Source organism: Euleptes europaea, chromosome 21 (genome assembly GCF_029931775.1).
Source record: "Euleptes europaea isolate rEulEur1 chromosome 21, rEulEur1.hap1, whole genome shotgun sequence".
NCBI lineage: Eukaryota > Metazoa > Chordata > Lepidosauria > Squamata > Sphaerodactylidae > Euleptes > Euleptes europaea.
Window position 1 is genome coordinate 18,604,432 of NC_079332.1, and position 17,196 is coordinate 18,621,627.

Below are 17,196 nucleotides of genomic sequence, written 5' to 3' on the forward strand. Positions count from 1 at the left end.
AGGATCTGGGAGACCCAGCTTTGAATCCCCAGTCTGCCATGGATGCTCACTGGGTGACCATGGGCCAGTCGCACATACTCCCAGCTCTATCCTACCTCACAGAGTTGTTGTATGGATAAAATGGAGGAAAGGAGAAAGATGTAATCTGCTGTGGGACCCCAGTAGGAAGAAAGGCAGGATACAAATTAAATAAATAAAGGACTTCCGGACATTTTTTGAGCCAGCTGGAGAGCAAAAATGCCGTTTTCCTTTTCCAATTTCAAATGGCCCAGCGTTTCCTTCATTCACAGCTAGCGACTGGGTGCCAAGCAGTGTCTTTTCTAGGAGGCCAAGGGTGTCATTCCGGGAGTTTTAAGGGCCCCCTCTCAGCTTCCCAAAAAGCAGAGCACAGAACACACATGCTGATCCTCTTTCATGGCTGGCCTAAGAACGGCCCTCGCCCCCTTCTTTACACACTGGTTGAAAACGCAGATCCGTTTTGCAAACACACCGACTTGCCCGCAAAGAGCTTCTGTGTGTGCTGATGCCCTGCCAAGAACAAAAGGCATTAAGTTGCTACAAACACACATTACAAAGGGGACGGGGCTCATGTTTCACTCCCCCACCCACCCCAACCTGAAGCGCTGGCATCTATAATTAATGAAGCAGGCAGAGGAAATCTTGGCGAAGGAGGAGAAAGAGGAGCCGTGGAGGGGATCTGCTACCCGCAAAATGCCTCACAGAATCACAGGGTTGGAAGGAACCACCAGGGTCATCTAGTCCAACCTAGCACAATGCAGGAAGTTCACAACTACCTCCCTCTCCCCACCCCCCCAGTAACCCCTACTCCATGCCCAGATGCCCCTCCCTCTCATGAACTGCCTAAGGTCATAGCATCGCTGACAGATGGTCATCCAGCCTCTGCTTAAAAACCTCCAGGGAAGGAGAGCCCACCACCTCCCGAGGAAGCCTGTCCCACCGAGGAACCGCTCTGACTATTAGAAAGTTCTTCCTAATGTCTAGACGGAAACTCTTTTGATTTAATTTCAACCTGCTGGTTCTGGTCCGACTTTCTGAAGCAGACCTTCCACTCCAGCCAGCCCCATAGGAAGGTGTGCGAGGGAGGGAGGGAGAGCAACATGCAAAGAGCTTCTCCCAGGCCAGCTAAGCACAGGTGATCCCCCCAGGGTGGCTCCTGAGCGCAGCAGAGGCTCCTCCTCCTCCTGGGGTCCCCACTGGCTCCTTCTCCTGCTTGCAAGCCTCCCGTGTGGTTTCTCCCGCCTCCTGGAAGAACCTCCTGGAGTGAATTTGGAGCCCCCCCGCCTCGTCTTCACTTTGATTATGCGGTTTTAAAGCCCCCCTGAGCTTCATGGAAGGGGAGGGGATTGAAGTCTTGAATGACTAGGACTGCATGCCGGAGGCACTGCATCTGTGTCCTATTGGCCCATGGGGAGGGCCCCTTGGGGCCACAGGGAAGGCAGAAAACAAGCCTATTCGGCCCTTGGCTGACACCTCCATCCTGGCCTCCCTTGCCTGCCTGCCCCCCAGTACCAATCTCTCACTCCCACCTTTGTGCCCTCGGACTTCTCCTCCTCCTCCAACCCACGTAGAGATCCAAAGCAGCCTTGTGGTTTGAGTGCCAGGCTGCGATCCGGGAGGCCCGAGTTCAAATCCCCACTCTACCATGGAAGCTCTCCAAGTGACTTGAGGACAGTCACACGCTCCCAGCCTAGCCTACACCACAGGGTTGCTGTGAAGACAAAATGGAGGAGAGAGAGCGCCACGGAAGCCCCTTTGGGTCCCTTTTTGGGGAGAAAGGTGGGGTAGAGGATAAAATGGAGGAAAGGAGAACGACACCCGTTGGGTAGAAAGGGGGGAGCGTAAATGGACTAAGTTAATCCATCAGCGTTGTCCATGTCTTTCCTCCACTACTGTCACTTAAACCTCTCTGTCCTTCTGGGCTCACGGCTCTCCTCCCCTTTTTTTGTCCAGCCCCACCGACGGTATGCCGACCAGAATACCTTCTGGTGTAGGGAGGGACCCCAAATCGCATCTTTGGTACCCAAGTACCAATGAAAAATCACACCCTATTGTAAGCGCTTCCTACGTAGAATTACTTCTATAAACTCTGAGAGTGTGAAGGCCCTGTTTAGAAAAGGATAAGCCCGGAAAGGCCCAGCTCCCTTCGCGGCTCATGGGAGAGCCAGACCTGCCAGCACCACCAACCAAAAGAGAAGAAGAGTTGGTTTTTATATGCTGATTTTCTCTACCACTTAAGGAAGAATCAAACCGGCTTACAATCGCCTTCCCTTCCCCTCCCCACAACAGACACCCTGTGAGGGAGGTGGGGCTGAGAGAGCTGTGACTAGCCCAAGGTCACTCAGCTGGCTTTGTATGCAGGAGTGGGGAAACCAACCAGGTTCACCAGATTAGCCTCCGCCGCTCATGTGGAGGAGTGAGGGAATTGAACCTGGTTCTCCAGATCAGAGTCCACCGCTCCAAACCATCGCTCTTAACCACTACACCACGCTGGCTGGTGCCCCCTTGACTTCCATCCCCGTTGGGAGGCCTGCTCTGCAGGGACGCTCATGGCTTCTCCACTCCTCCGGAGGCGGCTCTTTCAAGGCGGGAACTGCCTGTGCCCTGCCAACCCCACCAGGCAAGGGCCTGGCCTGCTTTCCTAAAATGTGGGAAGGGGTTGAAACACTGGGGGATTCTGGGTGCTCAGAAGAGTCGCACGTGGCTCCTGAGACACCTCCTGGCCACCAGATACCGCAGAGAAAAGGGTCCGTCCACTGGACTCCACGGGCTCCTTCCTTGCCCACCCAGCAGCCACATAGACGGCCCCCTCCCTCGGTCTTGCCCCTTCCCCAGCAGACCCCCCGGAGGCGACTGGGCCACCCAAGAGCCCTCCCTACTCTCCTGCAGCCCCACGAAATGCAGAGGAGGCCAGATCCCCGATTAAAGGAGTCCAGCTCCTCATGTGAGAGTTTATTTTCTCGGCCACCCGGGCCTGACCTTCCGCCCAGTCCAGCTCAAGCTGGTTTCAGTCCACCGTAACAGACAAAGGAACAAACAGGAAAAAAGAGAACAAAGCCATAGATAACAGAAACGCTCAGAAAAGCCAGCAACACGCCAGCATTTCGCCACGGCACCAACAGAGGTTACTTGACGGCATGGGATTTCACGGAGACAGCACAAGATTTGGACAGCACTAAACTGACAAACTGGGTCGTTACTTTCCAGTGTGTATGGGGTTGGAAGGACTCCCATGCCAGGCAATTTGGCACAGCAGCTTCTGAGGAAGTCTCAGAGCGAGGGGGCTTGATTAGCACACCGGGCCAAGTCTGTGGCCCACCGGAGACACTCCTACACTGCAGGGCTGTGGCCAAAAACGAGTGAGGTGTGGCCCGGCATCAGTGGGCCCTTCTGCCTGCCTGCCTTCTTTTTGAAACCAAACCTTTTGCCCTCCAAATTGTCGAGAGAGCCTCCAAAGGGGTGCACTTAGCACACACACACCCCAAACACACAGATCTTCCACACCTTATGATCTGGAAACGGATCTCCCTCCTCCCCAAACTCTCCTATTATGAACCTATGGAGAGCCCCAACCACTGGCCCATCTGGCCGCAGCTCCGGCAGAGAAGGCTCTTTCCTGACACCCGCCACCCCTCTTTCCATGGGAGATGCTGGGGATGGAACCTGAAACATCCCCCAGACACTCCTCTGAACTCCTCCTCCCTCGAGGGAGGTTTTCCAATCTAGACTCCGAAAGGCAAACAAGTAATAGCTCAACTCCGTCCAAGATAAACAGCAAACGCGAATAAAGCATCTTGTTGACAGGATGCACGACTTGGAAACAACAGGCAACCTCTGCTCCTTGCTCAGGAACACACTTCAGCAGGGAGCCAGAGCCTCGGAACAAAACGTTTTGGCGTCCCCGTCTACAAACTGTTGTTTACCAGATAAACCACCCTTTGAAAACCCAGGGGGAGGCAAGAGAACTTCCTCTCCTAAGGGCTGTTTCAGCATCACTGGAGGGGAGGGGCTGTGGCTCAGTGACAGAGCATCTGCTTGGCATGCAGAAGGTCCCAGGTTCATTCCCCGGCATCTCCAGTTAAAGGGACCGGGCAAGCAGGTGACATGAAAGACCCCTGCCTGGGACCCTGGAGAGCTGCTGCCGGTCTGAGTAGACAATACTGACTTCGATGGACCTGGGGTCTGATTCAGTATAAGGCAGTTTCATGTGTTCATGTGTTCTGGAACGTTTTACAAGCACAAAGACACAACCCAAATGAAGGGTCAGGCTCTGATCTGGGAGACCCGGGTTCAAATCCCTCTTCTGTCACGGAAAATCACTGAGTAACATTGGGCCAGTCAGCTGCTGGGAGTCAACAAGAAGGGGGCGGTTCTGACCTGCACGTTCCTCCTTAGGGGCCCTTCCAAGGCACCTGTGGGACACTGTGGTGGGGGGGGGGAAAGGAGGCTAGACTAGATGAGCTGCCTGAGTTCACAGAATCAGCATTGCTGAAGATGGCCTTCTAGCCTCTGCTGAAAAACCTCCAGGGAAGGAGAACTCACCACCTCCCAAGGAAGCCTGTTCCACTGAGGAACCGCTCTGGCTGTTAGAAAATTCTTTCTAATGTCTAGACAGAAACTGTTTTAATTTAATTTCAACCCGTTGGTTCTGGTCCGACTTTCTGAAAACAATTCGGCACCCTCCACTCTATGACAGCCCTTCAAGTACTTGAAGATGGTTATCATATCCCCTCTCAGTCGTCTCCTCTCCAGGCTAAAGATACCCAGCTCCTTCAACCTTTCCTCATAGGACTTTCCTCTCCAGACCCCTCACCATCTTTGTTGCCCTCCTCTCGACATGTTCCAGCTTGTCTACATCCTTCTTAAATTGTGGTCTTCTTAAATTGTGGTGCCCAAAACTGAACACAGTAATCTAGGTGAGGTCTAACCAGAGCAGAATAAAGCGATACCATCACTTCGCGTGATCTGGACACTGTACTTCTGTTGATACAGCTCAAGATCGAATTTGCCTTTTTAGCTAACACATCACACTGCTGACTCATGTTCAGTGTTTGGTCTACTAAGACCCCAAGATCCTTTTCACACACACTACTGCTCAGACAAGTCTCCCCCATCTTATAATTATGTATTTGATTTTTCCTACCTAAATCCTCGTAACAAATGAGTTCGACACCCCTGCCAAAGAGGAATCCCATAGCCAACACTGGTTCCTGGATGTGTGGGCCCATTAGGGTTGTACACATACATCTGTGGCACTTCCTACTATGCTTTTATGGGCATCATCCTCCAGACCTCTTGGAGGACTGGAGACGTGCCACAAGACTGGAGGAGGGTGAACGTTATCCCAATTTTCAAAAAAGGAAGGAGGGACGACCCAGGAAACTACAGGCTAGTCAGTTTGACCTCTGTCCCAGGGAAGATACTGGAGCAGATATTAAAGAGATCAATCTGCGAGCATCTGAGGGACAACTTGGTGAGCTGGGGAAGTCAGCATGGATTTGTCCCCAACAGGTCCTGCCAGACCAACCTTGTTTCCTTCTTTGATCAAGTGAAGAGCTTACTGGATCAAGGGAATGTGGCTGATTTTGTTTACCTGGATTTTAGTAAGGCTTTTGACAGGGTTCCCCATGATGTTCTGATGGGTAAACTAAAGGACTGTGGACTGGACCCTAGGATAGTTAGGTGGACAGGGAACCGCACTCAAAGAGTACTTTGGTCACATTACAATACAAAAGTCACTGGAAAAGACAATCATGCTAGGGAAAGTTGAAGGCAGCAGGAAGAGAGATGGATTGACTCTATAAAGGAGGCCACGGCCCTCAGTCTGCAAGACCTGTCGATAGGACATTTTGGAGGACATTGATTCATAGAGTTGCCACAAGTTGGAAGCGATTTGACAGCACTTAATACACACACATACACACACACATGCTCTGGCCAAATACTCTAACCACGGCATGCTAGCTGCCCAACAACTCTGCCATACCCCATCAGCCCACCGCCCCAACCCAAGCTCCTAAATTATTCTACATGCTTTAGTTCAAAGGTACGGCCTCCTTTTTCTTCCCATGCGCCGGCTCTGCAGTGAAGGCAACTGCCTCATGCAGCGGGGTCTGTGGTGCAGAATGGGGCATGACCCACCGGGAGGTTCTCTGGGGCAAGCCCCAAGAGCTGCACCATGGCTCAGGGACTGATTCCTGTGGAACTTCACCAGATTTCCCTGGCAAAATGGTTTAATTAGGGTGGGACACCATTTGTTTTTTCTGCGTTGCACCCCCAAATATCTCAGGCCATCCTGCCTCCTGCTTCGGTGCTTTCCTACTGGCAGCAGAGGACAAAACAGGACAGGAAATGTTGTCGTCCGTCCTGGCTGACTGCCCCACTGGGATGACCTGCCCTAGGCTGAGGTGACCGTCAGCAAGAAGCCAAACCAAATAAGCCTCACGAGATACATCAGGCACTGCACTGTACTGAGGGGGCCGCCCAACCCCATCAAAACCACCAAGGCGGAGCAAATTGTACCCATAAGTACGCCACCCCTCCCGTGCACCTCAGATCAAGCCTGAAAGGACTCTGCTGCCTTGGGCTCAGCAAAGGATGCTGTCATGAGAGGCGGATGCAGACGGCAGGAGCCCAAGACACTGAAAATGGAGGGCATGCGGGCGGCGTTCTTACCTTTGTGTAAGGAATGCAAGGCTGAAGTGAAGAATGTCAAGTAACCTGGGGGCTGAGGCGAATGGTTGAATTCAAAATATCCCAAGACTCCAGGCTGCAAAGACGAAGACAGCATAGAGAGGGGGCTGCAGAGAGCCAGCGACAGAAAAACAAACCTGAGAGGCACCGGCTGAATTCGTGGAAGGCGATGACCCCCAACGTTTGCATCTGCAAAAAAGGCCACTTGCCTGCAAAAAGCAGCCAGTAAGGGAAGGAGGCAGCTTGGGCTGGGAAAGGGGCCAACTCTCCCCTTCCCCATCACCCTGACTGAAGCTGCTCCCGGTCCCCAGACTGCTTTACACTCTGGTTGGGAAACATCCCCAAGCAAAAGGGGGACCCCTCTTTTTTCCCTTGTGCGACCAGGAGCACAAGGTGGAGAGAAGAGTTAAATCCTCCTTTCCCAGGCCGAAGCCCTGAACCAGGCCAGCCTTCCTTCCTTGTAGCGAAAGTGTACGCTTGGGCCCCCACTCATGCCTTCAGGCAGAGCCAAGGAAACTGCCGAACCCCACACAATATTCCACGAGTCACGGGGAAAATCCTGAACACGTTTCCAACGCTGATGGACTCGGCCAGGTCTATTTATTATGGATGTTCCTTGGTGTTAAATCAAATAAAGAAGAAGAGTTGTTTTTTATACCCAATTTTCTCTACCTTTTAAGGTGAATCAAACTGGTTTACAATCTGCTTCCCAACCTCTTCCCACAACAGACACCTACTGAGGTCAGGTGGGGCTGTGAGAGTTTGGAGAGAACTGTGACTGGCCCAAAATCACCCAGAAGGCTTCATGTGGAGGAGCGGTGAATCCAATCCAGTTCTCCAGATTAGAGTCCACTGCTCTTAACCAGTACGCCACACTGGCTGTCGGTAAGATAACATAAACCAGTAAGATAACATAAAACAAGCAGGGAGAATGCCGTCCAGAGTGGGTTGTAGGGACCGAATCCCTTCTTTTTTGTTCCACCTCTGCACAGGCTCCCAATATGCTTTTGGGTGTAATTCAAGGTGCTGCTATTGACCTTTAGCGACCTGAAGGATTGCCTACTCCCGTATGAACCTACCTGACCACTTCGGTCATCTTCAGAGGCCCTGCTTCGGATGCCCCCACCTTCTGAGATTAGGCGAGTGGCAACTCAAGAAAAGGCCTTTGCAGTGGCCTTGAGCCTGTCACGGCTGCTCAAATCGCGTTCCTTTCCAAACTGGCAAAAACCAAAGAAGCTAGACCTGGGCCATGACAGGCCAGCAGACTTAAACTGGAAAGGGAAGACCTACCGGGCCAGGCAATGTGAATCCAAGCCCTCGTGCATACACTAAGGTGTGGGCAGAGATCATGGGAAGTAGTAGCATGGCTTCCGAGAGGATTTTGTGCCATGTGACACGTCTGTCCCTTTCTGACAATGCAGTGCGTCACCGCCCCAACCCCACTGCCAACGGGACTTCTCACTACCATGCCCTGACCGCAACGGCTGACAGAATTTCAATTGGCAGGAAGCGGGGCGATTGGCAAGCCTTGTATCGGCCTTTTGTTTCAGAAGCGCCACAGTGGAGGATGCAGCTCCCTATGGACCCCAAAAGAAAGCAGTGTGTGCGTCGCACCAGGGACGCACTTGATGCAAAACAGGGAGAAGTTACCTCGTAGCTGGAGAGAAACCGCTGCAGACTGGACTGGGACGAGATATAAAGCAGCGGGGTCATCACCCGGCGAACAAATTTTTCAATGTAAACAGCATTCAGTGGTCCTTTGTATTCAATGGGCCCAAAGCTAGTGTTAAAAAAAGAAGAAAAAGTGTATATTAAAGTTTGAAACTTAAACTGCAACTGCCTACAAAGAAAGATTTTTGAGCTGGCCATGGGAGTGTGTAAGGCCTGGACAGCCAAGTGCAAAGTGTCAAGTGCAAAATATCAAAGGAAGAAGAGGAGGAGTTGGTTTTTATATGCCAATTTGCTCTACCTTTTTAAGGAGAATCAAACTGGCTTACAATCCCCTTCCTCTACCACAACAGACACCTCGTGAGGGAGGTGGGGCTGAGAGAGTTCGGAGAGAACTGTGTCTAGCCCAAGGTCACCCAGCAGGCTTCATGTGGAAGAGTGGGGAATCGGACCCGGTTCTCCAGATTAGAGTCCATCACTCTTAACCATTATGCCACGCTGGCGATCCATTTGTTCAAGCCCTGCCGTTTCATGACGTTTTCCCTCCCAGGTCCAAACGGCACCTTTGTTCAGCCACTGTGGAAAATGATGAACATTTGCAGACATTCCGTCAGACAGCTGCAATTCCCTCCCGCTGTTCCACCGCGTTCGACTGCTGACTAACTGTGCCTTTGGGTGTTACGAAAGGAAGCCGAGGGCTCACACCACGCATGAAACAGCACTTGCTCTTTCGTGTGGCCTGGCGCCCCGGAGACACAGCCAACAGTCACACACGATGGGAGTGCAGTTGGGTATCTCATAAAAGCACTGGCAGATTCCTTCTTTCTGGTGCCCGATTTTCAGTCCAGCCAACCAAGCCTGAAGGAAGCACGAAGAGACCGAAGCAGTAAGATCCTCAGACAGGGACACGTGATGCTGGCCCCGGCAGCTGAAATACATTTGGGTTCCCTCCTGCATGCAAGGCCGAGCGCAAGTCTGTCTCTTTAGTTAACTTGTCTCCCTGGCTTCACAAAATCTTCCCTTTTGAAATAACTCCTCGGCGGCACGGCTAGAGCGGAGCATGCTCGCTAGCTGATCCATCCGAGCATGGGGAAGCAATGAGGCAGAAGGGCAGGGACGGAGGGGGTCAGGAGGGGGAAACGGAGAGGTGCAGGTATTTAATTCCCAACCTCCACGCTCAGCCTCTGCTTTGTTTTTTGTTTTTAATCTCCAGAAACGGTCCACAAGGGCTTGAAATGTGCTCTCTCAAATGTAGATTGAATTAGCATACAAACTCCCTGACAGCTACCAATGAATAAGAGCCAGTGGGTGTAGTGGTTAAGAGCAGTGGTTAGGAGCAGTGGACTCTAATCTGAAGAACTGGGTTTGATTCCCCACTCCTCCACATGAGCGGCGAACTCTAATCTGGTGAACCGGATTGGTTTCCCCACTCCTATGCATAAAGCCAGCTAGGTGACATTGAGCCAGTCACGCTTCTCTCCGAACTCTCTCAGCCCCACCTACCTCACAAGGTGTTTGTTGTAGGGGGGAAGGGAAGGTGACTGTAAGCTGGTTTGATTCTTCCTTAAGTGGTAGAGAAAGTCGGCATATAAAAACCAACTCTTCTTCTTCTACCCCCTCACCATAAATATCTGGCTACGTATCAGGCAGAAGGAACATCCAATCTTATTTGGCAAGTGACTAAATTGCATTGCAAAATAATTTAAAAATCGCACACTCGAGGAGTTATCCTGACTCAAGGACAAGACGAAGAACCCTCTTTTCCATACAGTTAACTCGGATAAACAAAAGCTTTAATATAGAGGTAGAACAGATGAAATCCCTTTATTTTAAAAATAAAACATGCTTCTCCTGATTGTCAGTAGATGTAGGGTTTTTTTTGGGGGGGGGGGGGAAAGGCATAAGAAAGAAGCAAAGAAAACTCAGTCCAAGAACCTACATGCATTCAGCAGGAATGATCCGCCTGCCACAAGCGGAACGCCCAAGCAGCTCTTACAAAGGACTCATGAAGTCAGGCCTGGGCATGATGGATCAGCCAACACACAGCTGGTGAGGGAGCCCTCATCCAGTTGGGAAAGCGCCTCCCCAGCCTTGGCATTGTGGTCCTGTTGTTAAGATGGTCCCTCCAGGGCACCTGGGGGATTCTTACCTCCGATGGTACAAGTAGATCACTGGAAAGTAAAAGAAGTGTTTCTGTTTCCGGCACCGCCCCTGGTTCCACCAGCAGTTGATGGCGACAAACAACACCTGCAGCACAAAAACAGATACGCAGCATAAGCAGAAGGGACTTGATGAGGCGACTGAGCTTCAAAGAGAAGGAGCAATGAACCGGTGAAGGAGAAACCTCCCAACTGCACGGCAGAAGCCCCTTGGACACCTGCCCTCAGCCCTGGCCAAGACTTCAACAGGGAGAAGGCTGGAGAAGTTAAGCTCAGCGCTGTCGTCTACTTAAAACAGGCCGCAACGGCCCTAGGAGGAGCGGTTAAAACAGGGCTGTTTAGCTTGGAAAGGAGGCGGTTAAAGGGAAACATGATAAAAGTCTATAAAATTACGCATGGTGTGGAGAGAGCGGACAGGGAGAAGCTTTTCTCCCTCTCTCATAATGCCAGAACGGGGGGTCATTTGCTGAAGCTGGAGGGGGAGAGATTCAGCACAGACAAAATGAAGTATTTCTTCACACGACGTATGGTTAAATTGTGGAACTCCCTGCCCTAGGATGTGGGGATGGCTGCCAACTTGGAAAGCTTTAAGAGGGGAGTGGACATGTTCATGGAGGAGAAGGCTATCCCTGGCTACTAGTCAAAATGGATACTAGTCATGATGCATACCTATTCTCTCCCGTCTCAGAGGAGCACGCCTGTTCTATTAGGTGCTGAGGAACCCAGGCAGGGTAATGCTGCTGCAGCCATCTTGCTTGTGGGCTTCCTGGAGGCATCTGGTTGGCTACTGTGGGAATAGACCGCCGGGCTTGATAGGCCTGGGTCTGATCCAGCAGGGCCTTTCTTGTGTTCTTACAGCCCCAAACCTGGCCCAGGATGGAAGGGGGGTCATTCCCTTTTTGGTGCTGTCAGAGAAGAGAGGGTCATGTTCCCTCTTCCTTCTGACAAGCCCCACAAACGACCCTGCAGAAAAACAGTTTGGTGGATAAAATGCAGAGGCAGCAGAGCCTTAGGGACCTCAACCTCCAATGGGATTCACACACACAAGCATCCATCACACATGCATTTCATTCCTAGCCCCCTCTTCCAGTTCAAAAACAAACACAGCTATATATAAAAGTCGGTCAGACCATATGAATCACAGAGGCACAAACCAGAAAGCCAGATGCCGGCCTCCAAAGTCTCTCCATCCACGTATCCTAAGGCTTCTGAAAACCAACAGACGAGGCTTGGGAAAGAGGAGCAGAAGCACAGCTCTGGTGAGTGGTCAGCCCACAAGGCTAGGGCAGGCACAGGAAAGGCCCTGCGTCTTGCAGGTGAACTTCTAACACCCTGAACTGAGGGAGCCTGGAAAAGGACCCTGGGCAATAACCTCAACGGACAAGCTGCCTGACTTGAAAATAAACTCAGCACAAACATTCTACAGGCAGTTGACCAGATAGAATAAAACCTCAAGTTGTAGTAAAACAACAGAGAGGGAGGGAACAAGGAGAAATAAAAGGAGCGGTCGTTCTCTTCCAGACAGAATTGTTATTGTAGTCACAGAATCATAGAGTTGGAATGGGCCACCAGGGTCACCAAGTCCAACCCCCTGCACAATGCAGGAAATTCACAACTGCCTCCCCCCCACACCCCCAGTGACCCCTACTCCATGCCCAGAAGACGGCCAAGGTGCCCTCCCTCTCACAATCTGCCTAAGTTCATTGAATCAGCATTGCTGACAGATGGCCATCTAGCCTCTGCTTAAAAACCTCCAGGGAAGGAGCGCTCACCACCTCCCAAGGAAGCCTGTTCCACTGAGGAACCGCTCTGACTGTTAAGTTCTTCCTAATGTCTAGACAGAAATTATTTTTATTTCAACCTGCTGGTTCTGGTCCGACCTTCTGGGAAAACAGAAAACTACTCGGCACCCTCCTCTCTATGACGGCCCTTCGAGTACTTGAAGAAGGTTCTCATATCACCTCTCAGTCTTCATGACCGGCTGGGACCCAAAACTGCCCACATGCCTGCAGAGAGAACTTACGCACAGGGTGAGGGCGTGCACATATGTATCCCCCTTCTGGAGGCAACACCCTCATACCTCAGGCAGAAGAGGGACACCCCCCCCATCTTTGGTGGAGAAGAAATGGCCTGCCAGGAGGAGGAGATTGGAAAGGAGGCCGATGGTGGAAGCCTGGCTCTCTGAACCCCCAACCCCTGTGGTTATTTACACAGCACTGCCAGTGTTTCAGAAGATGCCCTAGCGCACAGTTTCCCAAAATGTTTTAATACTAAACCAACACTGCAAAGTGAGAGGGGGAATTTAAGAAGACTCCCAGGGTAGAGAAACTTTGCCCCCGTTAGCCTGGGGATCTAGAAACTACCAAACATGTCCTCTTCAGATGTAACTTCTATACGACAGTTCGGACTAAGGTCATCGTACCACTGATAAAGAAAATGAGTCTTGGTAGAGAGGCGGAATAGACTAATAAGTATCTGATGAGAGAGAATCCTCCGATTACAGCTCAGGTGGCAAAATACTGCATGGCTGCAGTGGAGATTCGACGCCTTAGAGTAACCTCCATGAATTAACTGAAATGTTTAAGTCGGCTGTTTTAGATTGTGTGTGTGTGTGTGAAGTGCCGTCGCTTCAGAATTATGGCGAATGAATCCTATGAATCCATGTCCTCCAAAACGTCTCATCTTTGACAGCCTTGCTCAGATCTTGCAAATTGAGGGCCGTGGCTTCCTTTATTGAGTCAATCCATCTCTTGTTGGGTCTTCCTCTTTTCCTGCTGCCCTCAACTTTTTCTAGCATGACTGTCTTTTCCAGTGACTCTTGTCTTCTCGTAATGTGACCAAAATATGATAGCCTCAGTTTCGTCATTTTAGCTTCTAGGGTCAGTTCCGGCTTGACTTGATCTATAAGCCACTGATTTGTTTTTTTGGCAGCCCACAGTATCCATAACACTCTCCTCCAACACCACATTTCAAAGGAATCTACTTTCTTCCTATCAGCTTTCTTCATTGTTTTAGATAAGGAATGTAAATTCAACATTTGTATACGATTTATGTTTTATCTGGCTTAAAGCTGCAAATAAATATTATTATTATTATTATTATTACTAAATCAATATAGCAGGGAGGAATTAGTTAGCGTCACCTTAGATACGTTTTATGACATTTATAGAGCTGGAAATTATATATGTATATTATATGTATTGTGGTATTTTTATATGGTATTGTATGTATTAGGTGGTTTTAAATGATGTAGATGTCATATGATGTTACCCGCCCTGAACCCACCTTGGTGGGGAAAGGGAAGGATAGAAGTCTAATGAAATTTAAAAATTAAATAGAATGGGATGCTGAATGCATGGGGGGTGTTGGAGACCAGGACTGAATGTAAGGCGATGGAATGCAGTGGTGCAGGCGCTGGGAAGGAAGAACATAAAAAAAGCCCTGCTGGATCAGACCAAGGTTCCATCAAGTCCAGCAGTCTGTTCACACAGTGGCCAACCAGGTGCCTCTAGGAAGCCCACAAGACGGCTGCGGAAGCAATGATCCTGCCTGTGTTCCACAGCACCTAATGTCATAGGCATGCTCCTCGGATGCTGGAGAGAAGAGGTATGCGTCATGACTAGTATCCATTTTGACTAGTAGCCATGGATAGCCCTCTCCTCCATGAACATGTCCGCTCCCCTCTTAAAGCCTTCCAAGTTGGCGGCCATTACCACATCCTGGGGCAGGGAGTTCCACAATTTAACTATGCGTTGCGTGAAGAAGTACCTCCTTTTATCAGTTTAGAATCTCTCACTCTCCAGCTTCAGCAGATGACCCCGCGTCCTGGTATTATGCGAGAGGGAGTAAAGCTTCTCCCTGTCCACTCTCTCCAAACCATGCATAATTTTATAGACCTCTATCATGTCTCCCCTTAACCGCCTTCTTTTCAAGCTAAATAGCCCTAAGCGTTTTAACCGTTCCTCATAGGCCAGTTGCTCTAGTCCCCTAGCTTACGAACACGCCTGGGACCTTTTCTTTAATCCACCAAAGCGCATGTGTGGTTGTGCCCCAAAAGCTGTGTGCAGTCTGAAAAACAGCTGTCCAAAATGAGCCACCCTGAGAGCAAAATAAGAGCAGAGTGAAAAATGGGCATTGAAAGGCAGCTCTGCCCCCAGCTGACCTGGTCTGCCAGGCTGATGGCCACCTTCTCAATGTCTTCCCGGGCCGCAATGGACTGCCCGCACCAGGGGGCGTAGAAGAAGAAGAGGGTGACTTCCGAGTCTTGGCGGACAAGCTCCGCGTGGTCCAGCTGCCCCAGGAAAAAATCAATGACTGGCGACGTAGAGGAGAAGAAGTTCACAGGAAGCTTTGCTGGCATCGTCACATCTTTTGCGCGGCTGCCGGGTAAGAAAGGAGAGAGATGCTTGTCAGGAATCATAGAATCATAGAGTTGGAAGGGACCTCCAGGGTCATCTAATCCAACCCCCTGCACGATGCAGGACATTCACAACTACCTACCCCACACACCCCCAGTGACCCCTACTCCATGCCCAGAAAATGATCACAATGCCCTCCCTCTCATCATCTGCTTAAGGTCATAGAATCAGCACTGCTGACAGATGGCCATCTAACCTCTTCTTAAAATTGGTTATCCGGGCTGTGTAACCGTGGTCTTGGAATTTTCTTTCCTGACGTTTCGCCAGCAACTGTGGCAGGCATCTTCAGAGGATTAACACTGAAGGACAGTGTCTCTCAGTGTCAAGTGTGTAGGAAGAGTAATATATAGTCAGAAAGGGGTTGGGTTTGAGCTGAGTACTGTCCTGCAAAAGTAATGTGCTAATCATTGTCCTGTAAGTATCAAGATAATGTGCTAATGAGGGTATGGTATGTTAATATGGAACCATTGTATCCTGAAGTGATCTGTTAATGTGTGTAATCCCAGGCTAATCTGCATGGCTATTGTTGACTGTTGCCTTTGTTAGTCTGGAGGTTTTCAGAACAGGAAGCCAAGTCTTATTCATTCTTAAACTCTCCTCTTTTCTGTTAAAGTTGTGCTGATGTTTATGAATTTCAATGGCTTCTCTGTGCAATCTGACAAAATAGTTGGTAGAATTGTCCAGTCTTTCAGTGTCTTGGAATAAGACCCTGTGTCCTGTTTGTGTCAGTCCATGTTCAGCCACTGCTGATTTCTCAGGTTGGCCAAGTCTGCAGTATCTTTCATGTTCTTTTATCCTAGTTTGTATGCTGCGTTTTGTGGTCCCGATGTAAACTTCTCCACAGCTGCAAGGTATACGATATACTCCTGCAGAGGTGAGAGGGTCTCTTTTGTCTTTTGCTGATCGTAGCATTTGTTGTATTTTCTTGGTGGGTTTAAACACTGTTTGTAGGTTAGGTTTTTTCAAAAGTTTCTCCATCCTATCAGTGACTCCTTTAATAAATGGCAGGAATACCTTTCCTATGGGAGACTGTTTTTCCTGAGTTTTCTGATTTTTGTTTGGTTTAATGGCCCTTCTGATTTCATTCTTGGAGTAGCCGTTTGCTAGCAGTGCGTGATTTAGATGATTAGTTTCTTCCTTGAGAAACTGTGGTTCACAGATCCGTCTTGCACGGTCCATTAATGTTTTGATTATTCCTCTTTTCTGTCGGGGGTGGTAGTTGGAGTTTTTGTGTAAGTAGCGATCTGTCTGAGTTGGTTTCCGGTAAACCTTGTGACCTAACTGAAAGTTTGTTTTACGGATGACAACATGAAAGATACTCCAGACTTGGCCAACCTGAGAAATCAGCAGTGGCTGAACATGGACTGACACAAACAGGACACAGGGTCTTATTCCAAGACACTGAAAGACTGGACAATTCTACCAACTATTTTGTCAGATTGCACAGAGAAGCCATTGAAATTCATAAACATCAGCACAACTTTAACAGAAAAGAGGAGAGTTTAAGAATGAATAAGGCTTGGCTTCCGGTTCTGAAAACCTCCAGACTAACAAAGGCAACAGTCAACAATAGCCATGCAGATTAGCCTGGGATTACACACATTAACAGATCACTTCAGGATACAATGGTTCCATATTAACATACCATACCCTCATTAGCACATTATCTTGATACTTACAGGACAATGATTAGCACATTACTTTTGCAGGACAGTACTCAGCTCAAACTCAACCCCTTTCTGACTATATATTACTCTTCCTACACACTTGACACTGAGAGACACTGTCCTTCAGTGTTAATCCTCTGAAGATGCCTGCCACAGTTGCTGGCGAAACGTCAGGAAAGAAAATTCCAAGACCACGGTTACACAGCCCGGATAACCTACAAGAACCAATGAACTCTGACCGTGAAAGCCTTCGACAATATCTCTTCTTAAAAATCTCCAGGGAGGAGAGCTCACCACCTCCCGAGGAAGCCTGTTACACTGAGGAACCGCTCTGTTAGAAAATCATCCACCCAAGAACACCCCCCAAATGCTGCAGTAGGTGGTGATGCTTCAATCATTGCATATTTTTTAAAAGCGGGAATATGCATCTCAGCAACTGCCTAATTAAAAATCGGATTTTAACCGTCATCATCTGGCTGAACAGTGGGGTATAAATATGTCAAATAATCAGATTTAACAACACTGCAGTTGACTCAATTTCCGTAACAATCTCAAGTGTTCACAGTTTCCAGA

At 49.6% G+C, this 17,196-nt stretch overlaps 1 protein-coding gene across 1 annotated transcript in view; it reads right to left on the minus strand.

The window, feature by feature from the left end:
- Positions 1–17,196, minus strand: part of TXNDC11 (thioredoxin domain containing 11) — a 52,872-nt gene that overhangs the window by 31,975 nt on the left and 3,701 nt on the right. Inside the window, exons 2-5 of the mRNA XM_056866362.1 lie at positions 14,701–14,917; positions 10,529–10,626; positions 8,362–8,491; positions 6,694–6,787 (exon numbers count right to left, since the gene is read on the minus strand). Coding sequence (XP_056722340.1) covers positions 6,694–6,787; positions 8,362–8,491; positions 10,529–10,626; positions 14,701–14,917 — 539 coding nt within the window. The remainder of the gene's footprint in view (positions 1–6,693; positions 6,788–8,361; positions 8,492–10,528; positions 10,627–14,700; positions 14,918–17,196) is intronic.